Consider the following 25,463-nt stretch of genomic DNA (forward strand, 5'->3'; position numbering starts at 1 on the left):
ATTTATGGAAATGTTTGCATGTTTGAAGGCACTGTATAAAGGCCATATATTTTACAATATATCTATATAACACAGCCACAGATGTTAAATCCAAGGCTCTCCAAGCTTTTGCACTGGCTCTTACTTAGAAGTCATGTTCAAGTGTCCTAAATCCTCTGCCATGTACGACTGAGAGACTGTAAGGCGACCCGGTGTTTATCATTCTTCACGCCAGTCTGATCTCTTCTGCCTGCTGTTTATCCAGTCTTCAGAAAATGGAAAGATTTCTTCTTGGATAATGATCGGAGAGCCCCTCTGTTGAAGACATTATCTAATAATAATTATAGAAATCTACACTATCCAAAATAAACTGAGGGATTCCTGAAATGAAACCAGTGCCGGTGATTTTTTGCCTCGTCGGCCGAGTCTGGTTTCCCCATTTACAAATGTCCCTACGTTTTGACTTCAGAAATGAGTTTAGGTAAGTGTCTGAGGCCATGTATGGACTGCAGTGCCAGCCACAAGCAAATGGACATGTGTATATATAGTTTTACAGATGCAGTGATGTAGAACTTAATGATATAATAAAAAAAGATCATTTACGGTTAACACTTTGTTGCCAATAACTAATGATTCTAATTTTAAAAGTTCACACTATAATACAAGTGAGTGCAAGTGAGATGTTTTCCAATTACCCAACAGCAAGCTACATGTATCCCAACTATGGAAGCTTGGAAATATGGAAGCACAGAAATTCTAGCACTGCAAACGTGTGTTTGTGTCCACGTCTGAATTTGTCGGTGTGCATGTCTTCGAAAGATTCTCTGTTGACAAGTGAATTTCCTGACAGAGAAGTGGACCTGCAATCATTCTCAGGTAGCACAGCAGAGAAGCTCTCACTGATATCCTTGAGGAAAAGCTGATAGCGGAGGAAACGTGACTGACCAGACGTCGGATTTTAGATGAATGTACAAAAAAGGATTCAGTATTCTAGTCCTGTGAGATTTCATCTTTAAATAATTAGTAAGAAGCTCAGCAGTAAAAAGTAGCAGCAGTAGATTTGTAGGCCAAATTAAGCCCCCCCCCACGGGTCCTGTTGATGCTCTAAAGACCACCTACTGTACCTAATATTTTACGAAACAACTAAATCTGGTAAGTCATAATAAAATCAGTTATTAACCCTTCTGTAAGTACAGTCTTATGGGGGGATTTGCTGTGGCTGCTCCCCAGATAATACAGCCCCACTGGTGGGACTAGCCGCGGCTGCTCCCTGAATAATAAGGTCTCACCAGTAGGATTCGCAACACTCAGATCTACTCGTTTATCAACTGCTGAGTTTTTTCACACCATACAGCTCAATCCTAAAAAACACAGCCACAGACGCCACATTACATTACCAGCCCTGCTGCCCAGCTGCTCGGCTTGTTAGTTCTGAAAATACACTACAATGATGTCTTTCTTTTAATATGTTTGTGTTTTCTTCTGCTCACAACACACACAACAAGGAGAAGACGGCTTTCCTTATATTGAAAATGTAGGCGAACACGAAGAGGACACACACTCTTCAGATACGTGGAAAAACACGGCTCCCTGTGGGAAACACTACAAGAAGCTTAATAATGCATCAAACATGAGCATACTTTCATACTTTCAGATGTTTTCTTGGATCAGCTCAGGTCTAGTACTCCTTAGAGTGCTGTCGGTTCAGCTAGTGCCTTGCTTTGAGAGAATGTGGGACTGAATAAATGATGTAAATGGTTATTAATAATAATAATATTTAATATTACAGGTGAGGAGTGAGTTACGTTAAAAACGTGCATGTTTGCTGACACGCCTCACCTTACTGTTTTAACCCAACTACGAATTTCTCCATTAAGAATATCATTCATCCACCCATCCACCTCCGCCTTACCAGGCATGGCGTGGCACTCCTGCATTTGAGGCTCCCACTGGCAGTGGATGTTGATGGAGCAGCTCCTGCAGTTGGTCAGCTCATTGCATGTCTGCTCGCTGCGGAAACGGCATTCGGTGAAGTTCTGCACAGACTGTGAAACAAAAGGTAAAGTTCTCTAATTTCAATTTCTGCACACTTTTATTATGATTATATTATAATATTTACATTTAATTATAATTTTTTGATCGATTCTGGAATTACAGTTAAATTTTCAACATCTGAAAAGTGGTGGATCAATTGCCCATCCAAGCAGACACACCACTGCCATACTTACACTCGAGATTTTCAATCAAGCGTTATATTTATCATTACCTACCACAGCAAGTGGCTCTGGATTAGAGTGCTTGCTAAACAACGTAAAATATGCAAATATGGCTAGGATGCATCTTTTTTTACATCCAGTTATAACCTACATTTTATGTATGGATTATAGTTTGTATTAGGGCTGCACAGTGTATCATTTCATCATTACAATGTGCGCATGCACAGTGTATATTATATATAAAATTATACATATACCAATATGATTGATTGTAATCCGATCTTGAATACACAGCGTATTATTAACCCTCAATGCTCTGTGACGTTTATTAAACCTTAAGGATTGCTAAACTAAGTGGCAATAATATTACAGAATTTTGAGAGAATGCCCACGCCCTTACATATCCCTGCTTTTCAGTCAAATTCTGTGTGGAACAAATGTCCCACCCACCTCCACCCCATCTCCTCCCTTCCACCATCACTCAACACTCCAATGGTGGGGTCGGGGTGATGTTGGGGGGATGTTCGCCTTCACATGCAGACTACAGGAAAGCCAACTCATACTCCAAAAATATCCCACCCTCCCGTTCCTTCTCAGGCCGTGATCCGCACTAGCAAAACCAAAGTTACAACAGCAGGGGGACATCCATCCTCCCTGGAACCACCTGTGACTTCTGGTGAAAATTCCTGTATTTTTTAATACTGTGATATAAATAGCAGAAAATTAAATATTGCAATTTGGGCTGTTTTTAAATGATTTTCTATCGGTACACAATATTAGAAGTTACCCCTGACTGAAACCTGCACTTTGGTACAAGGGTCTCACACGTCAAATTATGAGGAGGCAAGCAAGCTCAATGGTTAACTGGATTCAGCAGAGCAAAACATATTTTATGCAACGTTAACAATACAGGGCCAGAAACTGACTTGAGTTACGTGTGCATAAGTGCCATCTTCTTGTAAAATTCAGTCCTGCCTCTCAGCAATTCCTGACTCTGCTGACTTGGTCTTCTTGTGGACATGCGGGCTAGAACCAGAGAATATACCTCATTAAATCATAATGTTAACGTTCTATATGGCTATTCTCATTGTTTCAAAGGCCCTGAATCTTTCTGGCCTTTCAGTATGCTTTGTGCCTTATTATACGATCACTGCTATGTAGCCTTGAATTTTGAGGAGGGGGCATGGGAGGGCTCCTGCCGTCGCAGTGGGGAGAGCAATATGTGGTTAAGCTGTAAATTCTATGTTAAAGGACATCTTTAACAAACCACAGTTTGACTGACTCAGTTTAGTTTATTCTCATTACGTTCTACCATTGGGGAAACAAAACTGACACATGAACTGGCAATATACACTACATGGCCAAAAATGTCTGGACAGTCATTCTAGATATGGAGTTGAGGTGTTTCAGCCACTCCCAATCTCCATAGAAAAAATTATGCTTAATGGAACGAAAAATTATTATTTTATGGCATCCCTTTTCTAACCCTCTGTAGCACCTTTAGTTTTATAGGTGTTCGTAGTTCCAAGCTGCCTCTGGAAGCAACACCAGCACTACAACTGGGACCCCGTTTATACCTGGTCACTTCATGCATCTTGAGTATGAGGATTATATCTGAGACGCATTTGAACCACATGCTATAGCAGCGTAAACACCTCCATCTCTCCAAGACACATTCCACAACCAAAGCCCCTCCCAGTACAACCAAAGCACCAGTAATAATTGCTGCACAATGAGCAAATTGGCATATTCTGTCCCATACAGCCGGAGATTTAACCAGAGAATACCAAGAGAAGTGTAAATGCATGTGGTTAAAATCTGATCAGGATACAATCCAGACACTAGTCACTTGACGTGACCAGGTGTAAAAGGGGTCCATGTGTCTCGAAATGGGTTTCCATGGCTGAGTAGCTGCACTCAAGTCGAAGCTTCCATCTTTGTGACAACAGTATAGCCTGTTTAAATATAACTACACAACTACACAAATACAATATTATTAATCAAATCAAATTATTTATAATCAAATGTATAAGTATAGCACATTTTACAACTGGTGTTGACACAAAGCATCTTTACAGAATGAGTAATAATGAGTAATTAGTAAAAAGACAAGAAATTAAACAACATAAGAAGACATGAATACCTAAGACCCCCAGTGAACAGCCAAAAACGACAGTGGCGAGGTAAAACTCCCTCAGAGACTAATCCTCCTCTGATCAGAACTATTTATGAATTATTGATAAAGTCGCCGAACCATCAGGTGCGCACCATAATGTCTATTATAATCATGGTGTAGTATAACTTATTATAAATCACAGTAGTGATGGTAATGGAGTAATGAGAGTAATAATAGTTAATGGAGGTAATATTAGTAGGGCCCTATTAAATGGCCCATATCATTTCATCTTTCATATTAAAGAGTTCATATTCATATTAAAACACACTAATCCTGTCCATTCAGCCCATATCTGAACTCTAAGCCTGTCTGATTTTCACGGTTGTTGTGATGTCACAAAAAACAACAAATTTACATATATTGGCCTACTCAGCCTGCAAAGGTTTAACCTCACCCGTTTACAATAAGGTTAATAAGGTCAGCCTGGGCTGCTTTTTCAATTAGGCATAATACAGAATAAGTGATTAGAACAAAGGTCATAAAGGTACATTATCCAAAACAGCCTGCTTAATTCAAAGAAATATCAAGAGACTGGAGAAAGTTTATGAAAATGAATTGTGGCTGTTTCTGGTACCTTTCACAGACACAAAAAATGGACTTTAGAGAAAAACTAAATACAAGAATGAAGCAGGATAATTATATGAGTTGTTTAACATTCTGTTTTTATTCTGTATCTACTAGTTCAAGCCTGCACTGACACTTTTCCATTTGTTTCTATACTAATAATGTATAGAATTATGGCAAAATGTAAGTGCAAGCTTTTAATGTCTTTCAAAGCTCAAAAATAACTTTTCATTAAACAAAATATTTAAAAAATTTTTAAAAAAAAGTATATTAAGCACTTTACCCAGATCTTGTTTGCTAGCGGGTGATAATCATAACCAATTATATATGAAACTTCTGTTAAACTGCCTCCTCCTGGTCTATGGACTCACCTGAGTGCAGCTGCTGGAAGCAGAGATGCACGTCTTATCCTCACACCACTGGCAGCCTTTGGTGTTGGCAGTGCAAGTAGGGCAATTAGAGTAGTGGAGGCACTGCTCATCTGTGGCATCTACAGAACCAAATCAGAAGAGAGGCCAAAGTAATGCACATGGGAAAATCAATCCCACTGGAGGACATGAGCTGTTAGACATAACAAGGCCTTGGCATTCGCTTCCCCACTCATTTAAGACACATACAAAGCACTGATGAAATGCACTCCAACTCTAACACAGTTAGAAGCTCGCTGGGCCCTAACACAGCACAGCGGCTAAAAGCAAGTTCCTTATAATGAATTTAGGCAAAACTGAAGGGTTAATTGTACACTTAATGATGCAATACTTGGAGCCATTCCACTTTTTCTCATATCCCCACTGACTGAATCTTTTAAGGCACTAACAAGTAAAATGTTTCTTAAGCCAGTGATAAATACAGCAAATAAGGCGAGAGCTACTGAGACTGTACATCATTCTGCTATGTCTCTGCTATGTGTTTATTTCTGTGGGGTGGTCGAGTGAGTAGGTTAAGCATAATATTAGATCCTTATCTTTAGAAAAGTGCTTTCATTATAAATAGCCTGTTTTAAGATTTAGACGTAGGAAGAAATGTTAGATCAGTATCAATATCAGCCAATACTGACCTTTTTTCTTAGCAGTCCCTAATAATCCTTCAAATAAGAAAGCTGGATTAGGTTTACTTGGGGATTTCCCATCACTCAGCACAATGCCAGCCAACACAGTCATCTGTTAGCTGATGTAACACAACTGCTCTCCTCCAAGCGTGTTGAGCCCCAAAGATTTTGCATGAGCAGCTTCGTGTGAGGATGAGCTAGCCTTCAAGCACTGGTAGCATTAATGTGTGATAGTAGGAGCCCTAGCTAGCAGGTAAACATGAAGTGACTTGTTTTTTTTGTGTCCCATTAAAATTGGCCTATAATTTTACTTTTTACTTTTAAATGAACTGAACAAAAAGTATCATTAATATTATAAAAAATAATATTTTAAATGTAATGAATGAATTTTTAATGAAAGAAAACTTGGTGGTGGTGGTGATGGCCATGGATGATGCCTTTCATAATAATATATAGCCTACTTATCACTTTCCTTTATCTTCCATGACCATTTACACCACCATTTGTTTTTCTTTCATTAAAAATGTAATTGAGGCTACTCTGGCCTTTACCTGAAAGTTAGTTTGTCCACTTTCATTTAATACAGTTTGTACACTTGATAGATATGCATGAAATTCACACATTCTAACAACTTACCTACAAGGTACGGAAACATGATAGATACTGTTAAAACAGCATGAAAATTTAAATGACTGAAATTATATATATTATGATAGACATTATATATACATAGAATATCTAACACTAATGTACAGTATTCACCCTTAACTAATAACATAAACATGTAGTGTTCAGCTTTCATTATTTTCCCTGGACCACGCCAATCAAATACAAATGCTTCCATTCTACCTCTCCATTTCAACAGCCCAACCAAAGAAAGCTGCAGATCATGTAGCCACACATGATGATGGACAGCCTGAAAGATTATGGGGCTAGAAGATAAAAGCTAATACAGGATAATCCATCCTGAACTTGTGTCATTTCATTACTTAATCAGAGTCCAGCCCACCTTTGAGATCATTTCTAAATCCCCACAGTAATTGTAATAATCTTCTCATGACCAGTGTTGCCACAAACAGGCTATAGCTGTGTTCACATTTTTCAGACTGCTGCAGTTTGGTTTCATCACAATCGTAATTACATCTCTGTGAAGACATTATGCAATAACCGACCTTTTGTTCAGCCAATTATCAACAGTCATTCCAAAAGACTATTACCCCGAACGACAGAGGCTGAGTGCTGTCCAGATAGTGCAGCGTATATCTGAGTGGCTCTAGGCATAAACCTCTCAATATATCAAGTGTAAACAGGATTATGGGTGGATTATCATTAATCCCCTGACAGTGGGTTTATAGAAAGGGAAAATGCCCTCCAGGTGTGTGCTTGACATGCAGTGCAAACAATCCACCTATGAAATACATTCAATCAAACACATGCTAATCTGGATAACTTTTAAAAGCGATTCTGTTCCTATAAACAAAAGCTGCAGCACTGTTTCCAAACAAGCTGACGAATAAGCAGTCAACAAGCAATCGAAAAACTCGACACTGGGAAAAAGCTGGCAATTATGATACTGATACAATTATGCAAAATAATTTTGCTAAAATAAAAAGCAGTATATACAATGCTATGTTTAATTTTATCAAAACATTCAGCAGTAGGACTCAAGAGAGAGAAAGAGTGCTGGAACAAGAGGCACGGACACCGGGTGTACTGGTGTACTACACCAGCGATATCTCACATTATAGCACAAACCTCAAGTGTGTTAATGTGATTATACCACAGTTCCATTATCTCCATTTATTGTTAGATTTTAAGTTAAAGAGGACAGAAAAAAACTATAAGCATTACACGAGGTAAAAAACAGTCTCCCCGCTGCTACATCCCAATTATCAGACTGTGCCCTTCAGTCATAATATTCGAGGAACAGTTAATAATTTCCCAACTATCAGGGTTACAAGCAAAAAGCCACAACTTTAGGAGATGTGTCAGGCTATATTAATCCCACACTGCTACACTGTCAAAGCTGTTAAATATTAGAAACTTAAAAAAGCTGAGCTTTGTTTCGTATGCACCTGCTCTGTATTCCAATTACCCACTCAACCTTAAATCTGATGGACAGGGAAGTGTCTCCAACCACGCAAAGTGCCCTACCCTACCCTACCCTACCCATCAACTCCTTGGAGGTTTTAAAAGGTTTGCTAGTAAAGATATCCCAGGGATTAACAGCTCAGAGGTAGGTAGGACCTCAAAGTACTCTTAGATCTTAGTCACTTATGGCTACTACTCAACAGGTGTTCTGCTTCCTAACTTAGGGTGCTGGAAATGACTAGAGTACATCTAAATGCTCTCCTAAACTTTAGCAACTCCTTTGCTCAGCTTTAAGATGTTTACTAGCATGGATGTCTAACAGACTGATTAACAGCTTAGAGGCTGGTGTGCCTCTGTAGTAAACTTTTTGCTTAGTTAAAACTGCTGTCCAGTGGGTAAAAGTGCTAACTTATTTCTGATAATTATTCTTGATCTCTTTGTGTTTTCGATGTTTATGTAAATGTGTAATGAATTGCCGTTTTGTATGAGCTTGCCTTGCGTTTTTCTACCTATCTGCATAGCAAAACTTCTGAGTATTGCTCTGTTTTAAACCCTCTGTGTCTGTGGTTAGTGTGCTTGTGTGCAACCTGGGACGCCCTGAGAATAACAGTGAAATCTCCAGGATTTAGCTTTCGTTCCGGTTTTTAGTTTTCATTTGTAATAAATTCAATTAAAAAAGGAACTAAATGTCAAAAATGTTGACTAATATGTTACTTTTTTAATGCTGGTGTTTTGGTAAGCACTGGCATCGTTGCGAGGTTACGTGTGTATGTGTAGTAGTAATAATACTTGAAGAGCTTTGTTTGTCAGAGTGCTGTTATCCTGCGATATTGAACATCACTCAGTTAATCACACTGCAAGGCCGGAACGAACAATGGTATGTGGCAGTGGTGGCTCAGCGGTTAGAGCGCCAGGCTATTGATAACAGAGTTGGGGGTTCGATTCCCGGGTTTGGCAAGCTGCCACTGTTGGGCCCTTGAGCAAGGCTCTCTGCTCCCCGGGCGCTGGAGTCGGCTGCCCACCGCTCTGGGTGTGTGTGTGTACTCGCTGTCCCTAGATCACTAGTGTGTGTGTGTTCACTACCACAGATGGGTTAAAAGTGGAGGACACATTTCGCTGTACAGTGACAAATACGTGCACCTTTATGATATAGAATGCGAAGTTACTGATAACTCTGTGTTTCTTAAATGGCAACTTAAGCTTTAATGGAAGTGAATATATTAATTTACAAAACGTCACCCTTTAACATAACAACCCCCAAAATCACAACAATTGCAAATTGTAATTGATTTATTAAAATGTCAATCATTTCAGCAGGGGTGCGTGCATAACATAAGCTCCTCCCCTTCCCGCTCACATTACTCCAACAAACAAACACAGAGCCAGAAACGCACTGTCGACTAGAACACACAGCACAACATGCGCATGCTTGTGTCTCAGGGATGTGCTGTGACTGTCTTGTTATCATGCAAAACTTCTCTAAACTAAAACTCACTCATTATTCCACCTTTTATTATGAGTTCTGAAACACTGGGTACTTACTGCTGCGGTCAGGGCAAAAGATATCAGATGGTTTTCTGTCAGCGCGGTGAGAGTCCCACGGGACACATTCACCTCTGACCCACTCGCAGCGAATGCCAGGGCCAGCATGTTGACAGAGCTGCTGTTCAGTGAAGGCTTCGCAGCTGGCAGACTTATACACCAGCATGTCGCTGTGTATCACACTGGAGAATCCACCGAACACATACATGGACCTGAGGGCACAGCAAGAACTCAATCAGAACATATCTAGTTGAGACTGTCAGCCAACACATGTGGCCAGCATATAAAAAACACTGATTATATGAAGGCTGTATAATAATTGTGAGTCTTACGTTCTTAAATGTCTCGTAAATGTCACACTTACACTCTAAAATGTCTATATTATGCATATAGCTTACTCCTTATTTCTATATATTCTACTTTATATTGATTCATTTGTGACTTCTTTTCAAATGTATCCATATTTTCCATTTTGGATCTTAACTTTTTATCTATTTTATTTGATTTATTTGATCTCTGTGCACCACTTATCTCAGCTTAACTCGTCCATTACCTCAGCTAACTTCACTGGCCTACCGTAATGTACATCACCTCATACTCAGAAACAGAGTGTGCTGGTTACCTGATGTAGAGAGTTTCAGTGTGTCATTGGTGTTAAAAGAGCTTGGACATTTCTCTACCTTGCTTCCTTTGTGATATAGCTGCACTTACTACACCATCTGCAGCACGACATGTCACTCTTTATCTGATGTGTGGCAGCCTTTAGACATCCAGTCCAGTCTCTCTTGTTCTTTTATTAGACTAAACAGATCAGAACCTCTAGCTCGAAATCTAGACATTATTCATGCACAGTACGCTCGCTTCTCTAGATCAGGACTGCTGCTGAACAGGGACAAGAGACAGGGGTGACCTATTGCAATAACCTTGGAGCAGCTTGTGTCTGCCTCGAAGCCATAACAGCAGTGGTCAGAAGAAGGACACTTAGCCCTCAAGTGCTCGGTCAGCATCCCATGATTTTCACTCTGCGATCCTCCAGTTCACTGCGCTTGGCTTCAAAGTGTAGAGATCTAGATCTAGCTATCTTGGTATAAGCATTAAACTACTGTTTCTGGTAAGAGTACAGGTAGGATGTAGTGCCGTGCAGCAACAATCAGGAAATAATGTACAGTCCTGTTTCATAAAGTCTGATTAGATCACAACAGGAAAGAGGATCATTCAATGAAATTCATCATCAGCTACAATATCGAACATGGATCTGTCTCGTGTACCACTCGAAATCACAATTTTTGATCACATTGTGATATAAATGTTTGTGAATAAGCTTTTATAATTCATTCATTGATTAGTTTGTTTATTTATTGATTTATTTTTTTCTTTTATTTAAGAACAATTCACAGTCTTGGTCTTAAGCCGTCCGGTTTTAGCCTTGGTCACAGGGCTAACAATACCAGAATATATTCATTAATTTAACAATTATCCCGTTTCAATTAGCATCTTAATTTAGCCAAGTGTGGAAAATCAATTGCCCAGTCAAGCAAGCTAACGTTTATTATTTGGGATAATGCAAACACCCCCTCACCACAGAAAAGTGGTTTAACCAAACTGTGCATCAAGTTAAATCTACATTATTTGTTGATTAATCATATATAGCAAGAGCTGTGATTAAAAGTACGAGCTTACATAGGAGAAATAGCTCTTGAGCAGTTAATGGAACAATCTTTGACCGTTACGTTGCTTAGAACAATAATTTACAACAAGTCTCCCATTAACCAACCACACAGATGTCACACACATGTCAAATATCTGTGTTAAGCAGTAAAATGTAAACAGTGAACGTATACCCTCATATAGATCATATTTTAATATCGGGCTGATAAAAAAATTCTAAAGGCAATATGTTGGTAGCACCGATGGTAGCAGGCCGAGTTTAGCTAACTTCATACCAGCTTACAGTTGAAGTATGTTTTATTCTATTGATTTGGATCTTGTGCTGTATTATAAGTATGTACTATATGTGTAAAAGTTTGTAGGCTCAGCTACTTTAGTGTATGGTGTACTATTGGTAATAGATCTTTAATGACAATATATAATGTGTGTGTTGATGTCTAGATTGGAGTCTCTCTCCCCTCCGTCATGGTCATTTACACCACCCGCTGCATCCGCAAAGCAACCAGCATTGTGGATGACTCCACCCACCCTTCACACAGACTGTTCTCCCTCCTGCCATCAGGAAGAAGGTACCGCAGCATCCGGTCCAACACGACCAGACTCTGCAACAGCTTCTTCCCCCAAGCCATCAGACTCCTCAACACAACTCAACTTCTGACCTGATGTCTTTTCTGCTACATGCACACTCTCTCTCTCTCTCTCTCTCTCTCTCTCTCTCTCTCTCTCTCTCTCTCTCTTTTTTGCACAAATCATTTGCACTAATAACTTTACTACCTCACTGGACTCAATATTTATTACACACTGCATAATTCACTATCGCCAATTATTTATTATTCTCTGTCTGTACTGCGTTGTGTTGTCTGTCCGCACTTGTTTGTGTTGCACTTGTGTTCTGTATGCACTGTCTATGTTGCACCATGGTCCTGGAGGACCGTTGTTTCGTTTCACTGTGTACTCTGTATGTAGTTGAAATGACAATAAAACCCACTTGACTTGACTTGACTTGAAATGAGAAATAAGTAGCTAAATTGACTTATTTTGAATGGGTGTCTGGATACTTTTGGAAATTAGTGTTTAATGTCCAGATTATTATAATAATTATTATTATGATTACTATTATTGTTGTTGTGAGTAGTAGTTGTTATTACTATGCTTATTATGCTTATTATGATTATTAATATGGTAATAGTAGTAATGTTAATACTACTTAAAACTTTTAACAAATAAAAAAATGTGTTAAATGTGTTAATTCATTATTCATTATTTTTTATATGTGGGGGACAAAATCAATTTTTGCCATTTTCTGTCAGAAGTCAGAAGACTAAGCTTAAACATATAACTTGGAAAAAAAGGTACTTGATATTTGGTATTTAACCAAGTAACTGTGCAATTACAATCAATTATATGGTACAGAATAACAGCTCACGACTGGTATGAGTTGGCGAGAAACTAAAACTATAAGAAACCTTACCTGTTACTAACTACTGCAGTATGTCCAAAACGGCTGACGTCATGGTAGAGGTCAGGCTTTGGCAGAACAGTCCATTCATCACATGCTGTGGAACACACACACACACACACACACACACACACAGTATTTTAACAATTTCAAAATTGAGAAATCTGAAACTGAGCTGATGATACACGACATGCTATGCAATACTTTATTGTCTCTATAAGAGCACCGTGACAGCACCATAAATCAGTACTCATGTAGGAATAAAGGAAAACATTGGGTGAATTTACTGCAGAGACATCTGTGTGAATTGAGCTGTAACTGTGAGCCAAGTTAACATGAGCTCTGTGGCCTACGTTCCTCTCAGCCCATCCAATCCGACACACTCCTGCTCTCCTACATGCCATTTATTTCAGCAAATACGTGTGCCCCCGGTCAATTAACTAGCGCACAGGGATGAAACGGAGAGCGCATGCAGCCTTTAAGATTATATTAGCGATTAAAGATCTTAAGACTTGGCGTAATTTAGCCGGCTGCTACTCTAACACAGTGCAGTCCAGCAGTTACTGGACAGAGTTGATGCGTTTTTGGCTCTGAATGCCAGCACGTCTGAAGTTAAATGATGAGAAGTTGAGGCACAAAATGTCAGAACTGTACGTGTTTGCTTTTTAAAATGTGTTTAATAACAATCTGACCAACCAACATAACAAAACACACCCTGCCAAGCTAATCCTAGTGATGAGTCTTTATATTCAGGCAAGCTGGTGGTTAATAAAATGAATTTTTGAAGGCGGAGAGCCTATCAACATGTCCTCAGTCGCGGATTAGCATTGAACATCTTGTGCTGCTATCCATCTATGACATACTTCTCCAGAGGTTCCTGTACATCAGAATCCACTGCAGCTAAAGTTTAAATAGCACTTTTTCAATCCTCAGAAGACCATCATTCAGAGCCTAAAGTCTAAACCCTCACATCTACATTAAAAACAGACACATTTTGAAAGCTCCTATACCCTAATTCATCAAAACCCACCTATAGATAAATAAAACGCAGAGTTTAGCATCCTGATATTAGCCCTTCTACCTGTGTAAACATTGCCATTGTTTGATACAGCAGTCTCTTTAAAATCATATTAACTGTTTAATCATGTTAACTTTGATGCCTATACTAACCTAGAGCCCTTCGAGCTTCAAGTACGGCTCGGCTCGACCCGCCATCCCTCAAAATCCGCGGAAGACAAGCGTCCAGGCTTTTTTCTGCCCTGCACCAAAGTGGTGGAATGAGCTTCCCCTGGGTGTCCGAACGGCCGAGTCGCTCGCTGTCTTCAAACGCAGACTGAAGACCCACCTCTTCAGAGAGTACTTAGACCATTAGAGTACTATGGTCACCTTATTGTCTTGTGTTTAGTAGAGTCTAAGCTTAGAGGTATCCTTTGAATTATTGGTCTATTCTAACTAGCTGAGGTTTTTCTTGGGTAAATAGCAAAGCACTTTGTAAGTCGCTCTGGATAAGAGCGTCTGCTAAATGCCTTAAATGTAAAGGTAAACTTAACTTTCAGCAACTTTTACAATTAACCCTACTTACTACGCTTTCAGCTTCGTATCGAACAGTCCAATACGCTATATTGTTATACTGGGGACGTGCAGTGGGTTTGATTCCCTGGCCAGGCAAGCACACCACCACGTTTTGGTCTCAGGTCTCAGTGTTTTATTGCACTGGTTTAACTCATTCCCAATTCTACAGACATTTATTACACACGTCTTTTTCCTTTTGTTCTTTGAATTGAAGTCACTGTAGTAGGAATAATAAGTCTTGGGGTGTAATATTGCAGAGACTTTAAGAGGGTTACCTTAAATGAGGATGATAATGTCACTGCTGGTGGAAAACAGTCCAGTCCATGCACTAGTCTGTACTTAACCAACTACCTAGTCCCTCATTTGCATATCAAAATAAAGGCAGAGATATGTGTATTCCTAAAGAAACCCGCGGCCTTCAATGAGGTGGAAGTGACCTGAGCGTATCTGCAAACAAACATGCAGACACATAAACAAAGAGGAACACATCCAGATGATAAAAGCGACCCCTGGGAGGCATCCAGACACCGTGGAGCGCATGCAACATTACATGAAGCGAGCTCTTCCATAAGAGAATATACTGCAAACACCCGAAAGCCTGGTATGAGGTTAAGACGACAATAAAACAATAAACAGTCCCGAGTCCCGATCCCAGTATCCTGCATTCTACAAGCCATCTGCAGCACCATTAATGACAACACCAATGATAAACAGCACCTATAGCTTCTGTGCTGCTCTGAGATACCTCTGCACAACACAAACACACACAAACACACACACCATAAACAACACACTGCAGCTCCGCTCCTGGCATAGAGCAGAGAAGCTGTTGCGACATGCTAGAGAAGAAAAGAGGGGAAAAAAAACATCAATCATAAAACTTTAATACTTTGCGGTTTGTAAAGACGCAACAGCCGAGACCTGGATACCAGTCCGAATTTAATTATTACATAAACAAACAGCTATATTCTGTAGCAACAACACAAACTGTACTGTGTATATGATTATACCTCACTATCATTATTAATACCAAACCCTTAACCACTGAAACACTTTTGGCCAAAAAAACTCTAGATTAAGCAGGTCAACAAAAAAAGTGTAGGAGTTGCAGGTAAACACTCAGCCGGGACATCAGAAAAACGCCAACATATGTTTACATGTTAGATCTATACATACTGCAGTACCTTCCAAATTTTACTTTAAAGTAAACTGCTTAGTGGGGCTGATGTGCGGTCTTGATGAAAGCACACTGCATCAATGATAACGTAACGACAAAAAGGGAAAATCAGGTCATAAACATGGGAAAGATGCAGTACACAGTCTAACAACAATGGCAATACTCTGCCAGCTTTAAATGAGTTACAGATGCCAAAGAACGCCAACAGTGAAACAGTTCTTGATTTGCCATCAGAAGTCAAATGTTAGTCACATAGGTTCCCTTAGAAGATACAAAGATGCATGGGAGATGAAGTCCCATATTATATATATATATATATATATATATATATATATATATATATATATATATATATATATATATATATATGATATACAAGGTAAACAGGGCAGACAAGTGTATTATCTTTATTAACATGTATTTTTTGTTGTTATATATATATATATATATATATATATATATATATATATATATACTACATTTGTATTGTGATGTAACGGTGAAACAGTTCTTGATCGGCCATCAGAGGTCAAATGTTAGTCACATAGGTTCCCTTTGAAGATACAAAGATGCATGGGAGAGAAAATATGGGAGTCCCATATTTTATATATGATATACAGGGTAAACAGGGCAGGCAAGTGTATTATCTTTATTAAAATGTATTTTTTGTTGTTAACACACACACACACACACACACACACACACACATATATATATATATATATATATATATATATATATATATATATATATATATATATATATATATATATATATATACACATACACACATTTGTATTGTGATACTTCAGATATTTACACCGCTTTGGAATGAAACTTACAAACAAACCTGAAAACAGCTTACCCTTTAAAAATAACACATCTGAGATCATTAAGAATTAAGACATTTTGCTGTTATATAACTTAAGCACTGAATGTCATTTCATAGTGAATAAAAGTGTGAAAATGACATTTAATCAAATTCAATCAAATGGGTACAGCTAGATGATCCATTCTGGTCCAGTCACAACAACGTGTGTAGCATGACTCCTTATCATACTAAATTTAGCAGCTAAACAGTTAAATTAAGGCCTACATTACTGAGACACTCCTGCGACGGTAATCTGTACATTACACATAAATAGGAGTACAGAACTGCAGAGGCGTTGTACACGTCTGTTGTGATAAGGGGCTTGATTTACTTTGTGATTTACTTTGTGATTTACTTTGTGCAGAAGCCCTATCTGTCTGTGCTTCACAGAGGCCAGCTTTAAAGCCATCCCATTTTCAAACAGGCAACACGTACAACAAGGACATTAATATGTAAATGTGCCATTTAGCGCCCCTGGTTCTTGAGCACAAACTGTACCGCTGAATAAATGTGTGGCCAGGTTGCAAATGACCCTCCTGAGTACTGTGCTAATTGAGGTGCTGTTTAACTAAGCAGACATAAACATAGAGTCAAGAACTCCATCTCAGCTCAGAATTCGGGCAAAGGTCAACGCAAAGAAGACCACGACTCTGTTTTAGTGATTTCTGGAATCTGCATTCACTCGTGTTGTTTTTTTTTTCTTTCAGACTGTCTGTGAGCAGACGCTGAGGTGTGTTTTCTGTTTTTAATGTTAATGCTTTTAATAGCAGGCTTCCTAAATATGCTGCCAGGTCATCTTCAGCGTTTACAAATTCAACAGTCATTATTCATCTGCCACTGGCTTTGATCTCAATTGTCTGCAGGCCTACTGACATAAATTGAGCAAAGTTATGTGGGCCTATTTTAACCCAATTTAAATAACTCTAAAAGTCTTGATATTAGCTTTGAGTCTCATCATTAAAACGGCAATGAAAGGCCACATGCTCTTCACACAGAACACATATTTTTCATTTATATGTAGAAAATTCACTGGCAGCTCTGTCCAACAATACTTTCCAAGCCTGAGTTCTTAATGACAAAATTAATTCACATCTTAAAAGGTGCCCTAAAATAGAAAGCTGTGTTTATCGTGGAATGGCTGAATAATGAGAGTTTGCTACATGGACGTGACAAACTGTGAACCTCAAACACTGTTGTCTCTTCGTTGAAAAGAAAATCTGGCATAACCACAACACTGCTGTAAAACAGGCCACTTCCAAACCCCCTGAATTTTATTTAAGGCCACTCAGATTAGAGCTAACCACACATTAGACTGGAAAGTGCTGCACAAGAGAACCAGACCTGGGGAAGTGAGGAGGTGAGTAGTGAGGTAAGATTGGGGAATGATTGCTGCTACAGTGTTAGAAACAAGGCTATGCTATGGTATTTTGTGCTATACTATGTTATGTTATGCTATGTTGCTCCTGTGAGTCGTTGGGTGAAACAAAACAGCCAATAAAACCCACCATAAAAGGGTTTTCAGTGTTTCTTTCTTAGGTAAAACACAACAAGGTTTTAAATGGCTGCGTAAAGCTTCATTTGAGCATTTTTGTAACCCAACCAGAGTTACAAACTTACTATTCATAGCTACATCACTAAACAATTTACAATACTCTTAACATAAATGCCATCTCTGGTCCCTTAAAAGAAAGACTCAACTTCCACATTAGTGATTGTCCTAATTCTTAAAATATAATATTCAAATTATATTAATTATATTCATATTTTTGTGGTGAGATATAAACATAAGGAATAAACACCACAGAACACAGAACAGGACAGACAGAATATAAGCTCTCCAACAAAAAATGAGTCATCTTGCGTGTTTAAGGTGGTAGTAATTTCAGGCTCCTGCAGATGGTGTTGTACAAGGATGATGGGTCTATAAACATCTCATTAGTAGAGAGCAGTGAGAGTCTCGTTGGATGTGTGGAAGATGGGTCCCAAAGCAGAAAAGGAGCGATTGCATTTGGGTGTGCCAAAGGCCACAGTGTGAAGTGCCTGAAGTTAGTCTTCAGTCTATGATTGGTCACTTTGCTTGATAGTCACATAAACATGTCCTTGTTTTCTGGCCTGTTGATCAACAAGAAACCAGAAGTCACCAGGAGTCATTTTTTTCTATTTTGCATCAATTTGAAGTAGTAGTAGTCGGGTAGTCGATTGTTGTGGTCATGTCATGAGAGAAATTCCACTCATCGAGTCCAGGAATTCTTTTGAAAGTGAAATTCTCAACTATCAATCAATAGTAGGAATGTATTTGTTAATAAAAGTAGGTCATGTAGGTCATTTTTGACCAATGACCTACATTTGAAGGAACTTTATCATATTATATTCTGTCTTTAGATCACATAGAATTTGTCAAATGTCAAGAAACAACAGAAAATCCTAGTTTTACTGTGAATAAAAGTGTGAAAATGTAATTTCAGCATTTAATCATATTAATTCTAATAAATACTGCCAGACATTCTTTTTAAATATAATTATAAAATGTAATATAGAGCAAGTAGAACAGGTTCTGTAGCACTTCTCAGTATCATACCATGTTTAGTTGTTAGATAGTTAATCTAAGGCCATGACCAAAATGTCTCGCTACTCCCTCACTATATAGTGTTATTTAGGGAGGGACCTTTTAACTTACTATGTAGCACTAGAAACACACGTAAATTCAGATACCCATCAGCAAAATCAGGCATCAGCACCGGTTGCATAGACACATGAGTGGCTGAGCCATGTTTACATCAGTGTCCCATTAACAAACTACACAGGAAAACACCTGAAATTCGTAACCATCACTTGCTTATATAAGCAAATGTCATCGGCCTCATGTCTGTTGTTTAGTAACGATACTCCTCAAAATCATGCTCAAATTCCCCTTTACAGTTCAGACACTCATTAGTGCCCTGTTGGGAGTTGGGATCCATTTCAGCCACGTCCTAAGACTAATTACAGAGTAACTACTACAAACTACTAATTAATCCACTCATCACACACAAATAACTGTCTGTGATTGGGCGATTAGTTTGTATAAATAAAACTGTCCTGCCAAAGTAAGTGGCTTCTGGCAATGTAAAGCAACAAAAGCTACCAGACTTTTGGCAACAGTGGACACTAGTAGCCTAGCATCTCTGCTACACCACAGAGTCAGTAAAGCAGAGATTCATTTTATTCAATATTGCATCAACTTTTAGTTTTTACTTGGATACTCTGGGATTCAAGGTCATGACAATGGAGTAATTCTTCTCATCCACCCCGGGTTATTTAGGCCAAGTAGGAAACAAGCCCTGCTGCAGCTTTAGACTACACCAATTCAAAACCATGAGCACGACAGTGCAATGTCCTAAATAACGTGGATAAAAACTGACAACACCGGGCCTGATTCTTCACCGGCAACACCCCACCTGATAGTCATCACCAGCACTGCCTACATTTAATTTCCTATCAGGATATTGGCTCAACTCCTATCGATAAATGCACAACGACAGCGAGAAAGCACAACAAAATAAGCAGACAATAACAAGAGACAAGCAGAGTGACGACTCCGAAAGAGAAGGGAAATCAAGAATCAATTTAATCGCAGGCTTAATGAAATGTGTTTCTGTATTGGGGCACTCCATGTTCCCCAGTCTGGCACTAACATAAAACCACTGCGTCTATGCGGTAAAGACGCCACCGCGCTAGGGTAGCACGTTTTAGGGAGAGCGCTACAATTTTAATTAGAGTTCATTTTCCCTGAATCTAATTAGAAGTATGAGAGTGGTGGGGGAAGTGGAGGTTGAGGGGCATTAAACACAAATGAAAACTGCTTTCTGTGTCGCCTGAATTTAATCTAAAAATAAATAAAGAAAGAAATAAAAACCCAATAACTAATATCGCCATCCCCCTCCAAGGCTGGCACAGGCAAAGGAAAAAACAAAAAACTAAACAAAAACAAATCAGCACGGAGATGCAGGCTCTCAGCATGCTCTTCAGCTAAATGAAAGAGAGGTGAAAGGATGATAAGAAAAAGAAGGGCCTGTGCCACAGGTGGGTCTAATTAACAAACTAAATGTAACAGCAAAACAAGCCTTTAACACACCGAACGAAGAAAGTACAACTCGAATAAACTGAGTTTAGAAAGAGTTCATGTTAATTTCCCAAGCTCTGAAATTCCATGATTCAAATGGGTCAATGGGTTGCGCATGAATAAAATAGCTTACACAACTGCGGTCTTTCGGTTTGCTTCATTTGGCAACAACTGTGCTGATGTAACATATTTTATTTATGTGTACGACCCACTGACACGTTTCAATCAAATCAACCAAATCAAGGCATGAAGGATCCCGAGTGGCGCAGCCGGCTAAAGGCCTATTTGATTTTTTTGGACAAAAAAGCAGATGCAGTTTTTTTATGTAGTGGGACCTTCACACCAGGTCTGAAATACTTTATTGTCTAAACTCTCTGAATTACCTAAGAAACTTTTTCGGGGCTAGCTCTAATAAATTTCCACTGTTCCTTTATTTCTGCTCCCGAGATGCATTAGTCGGCAGAGCCCACCGCAGTTCTAGACCAGACGTTTTAAAGCAAGCCTGAAAGGAATTGAATTGTTGGTACAAACAAGACTAGGATGCACCTAGACAAACTCTAAGCCGGCTATTTACAGTCCCAGTAATGTTTGTCGTCACTGCCTAGCCTTAGAGCTCTGATCTACCATATATAGACCATGAAATAACTGAATTGTTAGAGAAGGAACATGCCTGAACCATCCTCCTCCTCCTCCTAAGCTAGCGTCTTAGAAAATCCATCAGTACCTTGTTTATCTATCACCTCCCTTATCTACTTCTCAGACAGGGGTGTGACCTTTTACCACAAAGCATAAGTCCAAAGTTCCCAGTCAAATACCCTTCCCACCCTTTACAGTCTCGTCAGATATAAACAAACGAAGATGGCTTGGTCCAAACTCACAAAGTCTTCCTTAACCTCTTATTTTTTTATTTTACTCAGTTTTATGGTTAGTTTTGTGCTCTGCTAAACCAAGACCAGCAGTTCTGTCAGTATCTTGATGCTCATTTGTTTGGAGCTGTGATTGGTCAGCCTTATTTGAACACATCCGTACAGTGCAGGCTCCAATTAAAAGATTTCCACATCAATGCAGTTCTTCAGTGTTGAATGTTCGACGTGAAAGACGTAATTAATCTAAGTATCTTCATTTTCAGCTTGTGAATTCTATAAAAATCAGACGTGGTGTGAATAGGCCCTATGCGTTGGTCCAGTAATCGGGGGGTTGTTCCCTGGTGATGCCAGAGCCATCTCTGGCTGGGAGTCCCTGAGAGCATGGACATGCTTTGTCTGGGTTGGTCAGTTGGCTCGTCCTCTCCAAATTACTCTACACCATGCTAGCTGAAGTAATATAACAGGCACATGTGGTACTCCAAGCGTGTTACGCTGTCCAATGACGTTGTTTGAAAAGAAGTGGTTGGTTTGCTTCCTGTGATTTTGAAGAAGTTGGGAGCATCATGTGAAGGAACAATCCAAGCTACTGGGTGGGAATTGAATATACCGAATATCCCTGAATATCCTGGGGAGAAATTTCAGTGTTCATCTTAAAATAAAAATCCCTTGCCATCACCACCACAACTTCAAGACAATTTGTTTACACTATTTTCCACACTGTATTGAACCTGAGCTGCGTCTCTATTTAGGTTTCCATCTGAACCAAACGAAAAGCACAGATGTTCCATCATCGATACAGAAGCATTTCCAGGAAGTCTCACTCTTGTTGATTAATAAGTGGCTTAATTTGCTGCTTTAATGAATTGACTAAGTGGAGTGGACTTCAGGCCAGTGGTCTAGCGGTGGAGATAGATGTGTCGTGGGACTTCTGAGCAGGAGGCTGTTGCCATGCCAGACAGAGTTGCCCAGCTAGATTGCAACCATGCAATCAGGCAGAGTGGCCACAGCGCACAGGGCCAGCAGACAGTCCAGCAGAACATAAACACTCAAATCAAACTGGAACCAGAACATGTGGAATCAGTCCAGACGGGTACACTCAACCACAACAAGAATATGTGAACAATTAAACTTGGCAGTGAGGTTTATGGTGGAGGAAATGCTCACTTTACAAAAACGACATAAAGGACATCAAAACGTTGCACCATTTGACCTCAATACTCAATCAATATCTGGACTTCAGTTATTGACTTCAGGATATCAGTTATTTTGAGTGGGTAGCCACTTTAGGTGCCTTGCTCAGCTATGAATGTTCAGGGAGGAGAAAACACTGTTGGACCAACATTCTGATCCCTAGGCTACTTCTTTAACTTTTATGCCACTGTTGCCCCTAAAAGACTCCAAGCACGGGGTCAGCCACGGTAAGGCGCTCCTGGACCAAAAGAGGGTGAAGTGCCTTGCTCAAGGGCCCAACAGAGGCAGCTAAGAGGGTACTGAACCCACAACCCTGGGATCAATAACCCAGTCCTCTAAATACCTCCCTGCCTCCCTTAATAAGCCAATAGGAGAGCTTGGATATTAAAATATGGTCAGAAATAACAGCATTGTGAAATACAACTGAGTGACATAACTGAATATTGGTGATGGTTGACTAGTAAACAGAATTTGCTCTCTCTGGGTGGGTAGATGGTTTTCTCTCTCTCCCCAAGTCACTTCACTGTGATGTTGGCCGGCATGAGCATCTGCTAGCTAATGCTTCAGAGCTGAGTACCTGGCACTTTCCTCTGAGCGCATTGGATGTCTGGGGAAGTTGGATTAGCGACAGAAAAAAATTATATAAATAAATAAATAAACTAACCCAATGTTTTAAAAAGTACATATAATTTACATTTATTTTAGATGTAGTGCAGGCACATAATCTTTAATACCCAGTCTGAAAACAATCACTGAAAAACCCAAGCAGGCCCAGAGTTTGTCCATTATCAGCTTGTGTAACTTCATGTGAACACCCTGTCCATAAGCACACCCAATTAAGCCAATTTTTTTTTTATCTTAATAGAGTCCACCGGTTGTGACATGTCCCTTTGCAATTCCTCTGTGTCCTGTCATCTCTTTGTTCCACTTCCTCACTAATCTGCAACTAACTTCATCCTGGGCACTCTAGCAGAGACGCATTGTACTTCAAACAGATATTTATAAAAGAGCAGACTCCATCTGGCTGACTGGCATTCTGCTGCTTTTTATGAGGCCTTAATGATGGCTAAATATTACTGTCAGGAATGAAAGCCGAGCGCTAAATCACACACTAATAATCCCCATAAAGTCTTACGCTCCAAAAACTCACACTAACCCGCCAAAGACAACTCACAAAGATACTCACAAGTGCACTTTGTTCAGAGTAAGCGCTGAGGACTGAACTGGGGGTGATATCAAAAACAGAACTTAAGAATGAACATCTGACAAAATGACAGTGTTCCAAATGAATAGACCACATCCACTGATGCACTAATTAGGGATGGTTTTCAGTGATGATCAAAATCAAAATATGTTCAGTATTACTTTCCAGGACGTTCATCTTGTACACAACAGTGCTTCCTATGCAGTTAGGGTTAGACCATTAGAGCCCTGCTTGGGCTGTTATGTTCTTTTGAGGTTTTTTTTTTTTTATTTGGGTGTGGTGAAGATTTGTGCAAAATAAACGTATGTAACCTACTGGGTCACAGTGGCCACGTCCCTTTACCCAGTGCCACGCCATAATTCATTAAGAACTCAAGTAGCCCTGGGTGAAAGAGCAGTAGGGATGTAATTGAATATCGAGAAGGATTTTCACCCAGTCTTCTTTGCAAAGGCTTCTAGCTCTGTGAAACTGCTGTATCATCTTGCTTCTCTGCTCTTTTGAAATCTATCCAAAGATTTACAAATGATGTTTAGGACATGGCAAAACTTTCAATCTGCACCTTTTCAGGTAGTTCATTGTGAATTTTGATGTGTTTAGGATCATTATGCTGGAGTAGAAGCTTCACTTTTTTCAGGTTTGATGTTTGCCACTGGCTGCAACACAACCCCAGCGCTTAACAGTTGGAGAAGTGTTCTTTACATTAAATGAAATCAGCAGTCTAAGGGACTCCAAAACGCATTCGACTTCTATATATAGTGTTTAAAAGCCAATTAAGGTCTGAGACCTTGCCAAAAGTTATCCAAGAGCTCAAATCTCTGGGAGTGTCCAAACGTTTGTATGGTGCTCCGCTCTTTTCCAGATTCTAACATTGTAACAACTAAAATAATACACTAGTCTTGCTTATAATGTTGAAGGGGATGTTTTATCTTTAATTTATGTCTTAGCTAGATTTACTCAGTTTAACAGAAGGTTTAAAGAGGAGAGACCAAACGACTGCATGCTACTGTATATCTTCGGTAGATATTTCTGACCCCATGAAAATCAGTCATAAAGACACCCTGTGGTAACATTAGTTCATGTTCGTACGTCTGGAAAACCATCCGAATTCTACTTCGGATGTATGACATTTTACAGTGAGTGGACTGTAATGTCACGCGGCTACACACTGCGCAGCAATTTAAAATATGAAGCAATACGCCACACATCCCTCATAAAGCTCATTTACAACTCCCCAAATAGACTGCCAGAGAGCAAGCTCTAGTTTACTGTGCAAGGCAAAGGTCGTCTTCACACTCCAGCACAGTCCTCCAGCAGGTGGAGAAACCACGCTGAGGCCTTATCTCCAGTTACATCTATGGTTACATTATCAGCCTCTCACCCATGTGTAGGGTAGGGTAGGCCTGAGAGTTAGTATGTCTCTGGACTGTGACAGGACAGGAAAGTGGTTGTAATGGGAGATGAGAAGTATGCACCCTCAGGAAGGGTCTCTACCGTGGGAGGTCTACCACCAGGGCACCACTACTGATCTAATTACAGAGATGCTGAGCACATACACTGGATCCTCTCAGTGTCTCTGATGCACACGTCTAAGAAATGCTAGGCATTCAGTCGTGCCACAACTGCGCATTCCAGGTTTCTCCCACTTCAGCTACTAAGCTTGAGTAACACAAGACACCCAACTAAATTCAAACGGCTATCAGACTTGGTATGGCAAATGGGTGCCTTTTCAGTAAGCTG

General features: G+C 39.6%; 1 protein-coding gene across 4 annotated transcripts in view; it reads right to left on the bottom strand.

Annotated features, from left to right (window-relative positions):
• atrnl1a (attractin-like 1a) overlaps positions 1–25,463 on the bottom strand; it is a 286,426-nt gene that overhangs the window by 214,303 nt on the left and 46,660 nt on the right. For all 4 annotated transcript variants that reach the window (XM_072677372.1, XM_072677371.1, XM_072677373.1 and 1 more), the window contains exons 11-14: positions 12,756–12,840; positions 9,617–9,828; positions 5,307–5,425; positions 1,892–2,024 (exon numbers count right to left, since the gene is read on the bottom strand). In XM_072677372.1, coding sequence (XP_072533473.1) covers positions 1,892–2,024; positions 5,307–5,425; positions 9,617–9,828; positions 12,756–12,840 — 549 coding nt within the window. The remainder of the gene's footprint in view (positions 1–1,891; positions 2,025–5,306; positions 5,426–9,616; positions 9,829–12,755; positions 12,841–25,463) is intronic.

The sequence above is a fragment of the Salminus brasiliensis genome, chromosome 4 (genome assembly GCF_030463535.1).
Source record: "Salminus brasiliensis chromosome 4, fSalBra1.hap2, whole genome shotgun sequence".
Classification (NCBI taxonomy): Eukaryota; Metazoa; Chordata; class Actinopteri; order Characiformes; family Bryconidae; genus Salminus; species Salminus brasiliensis.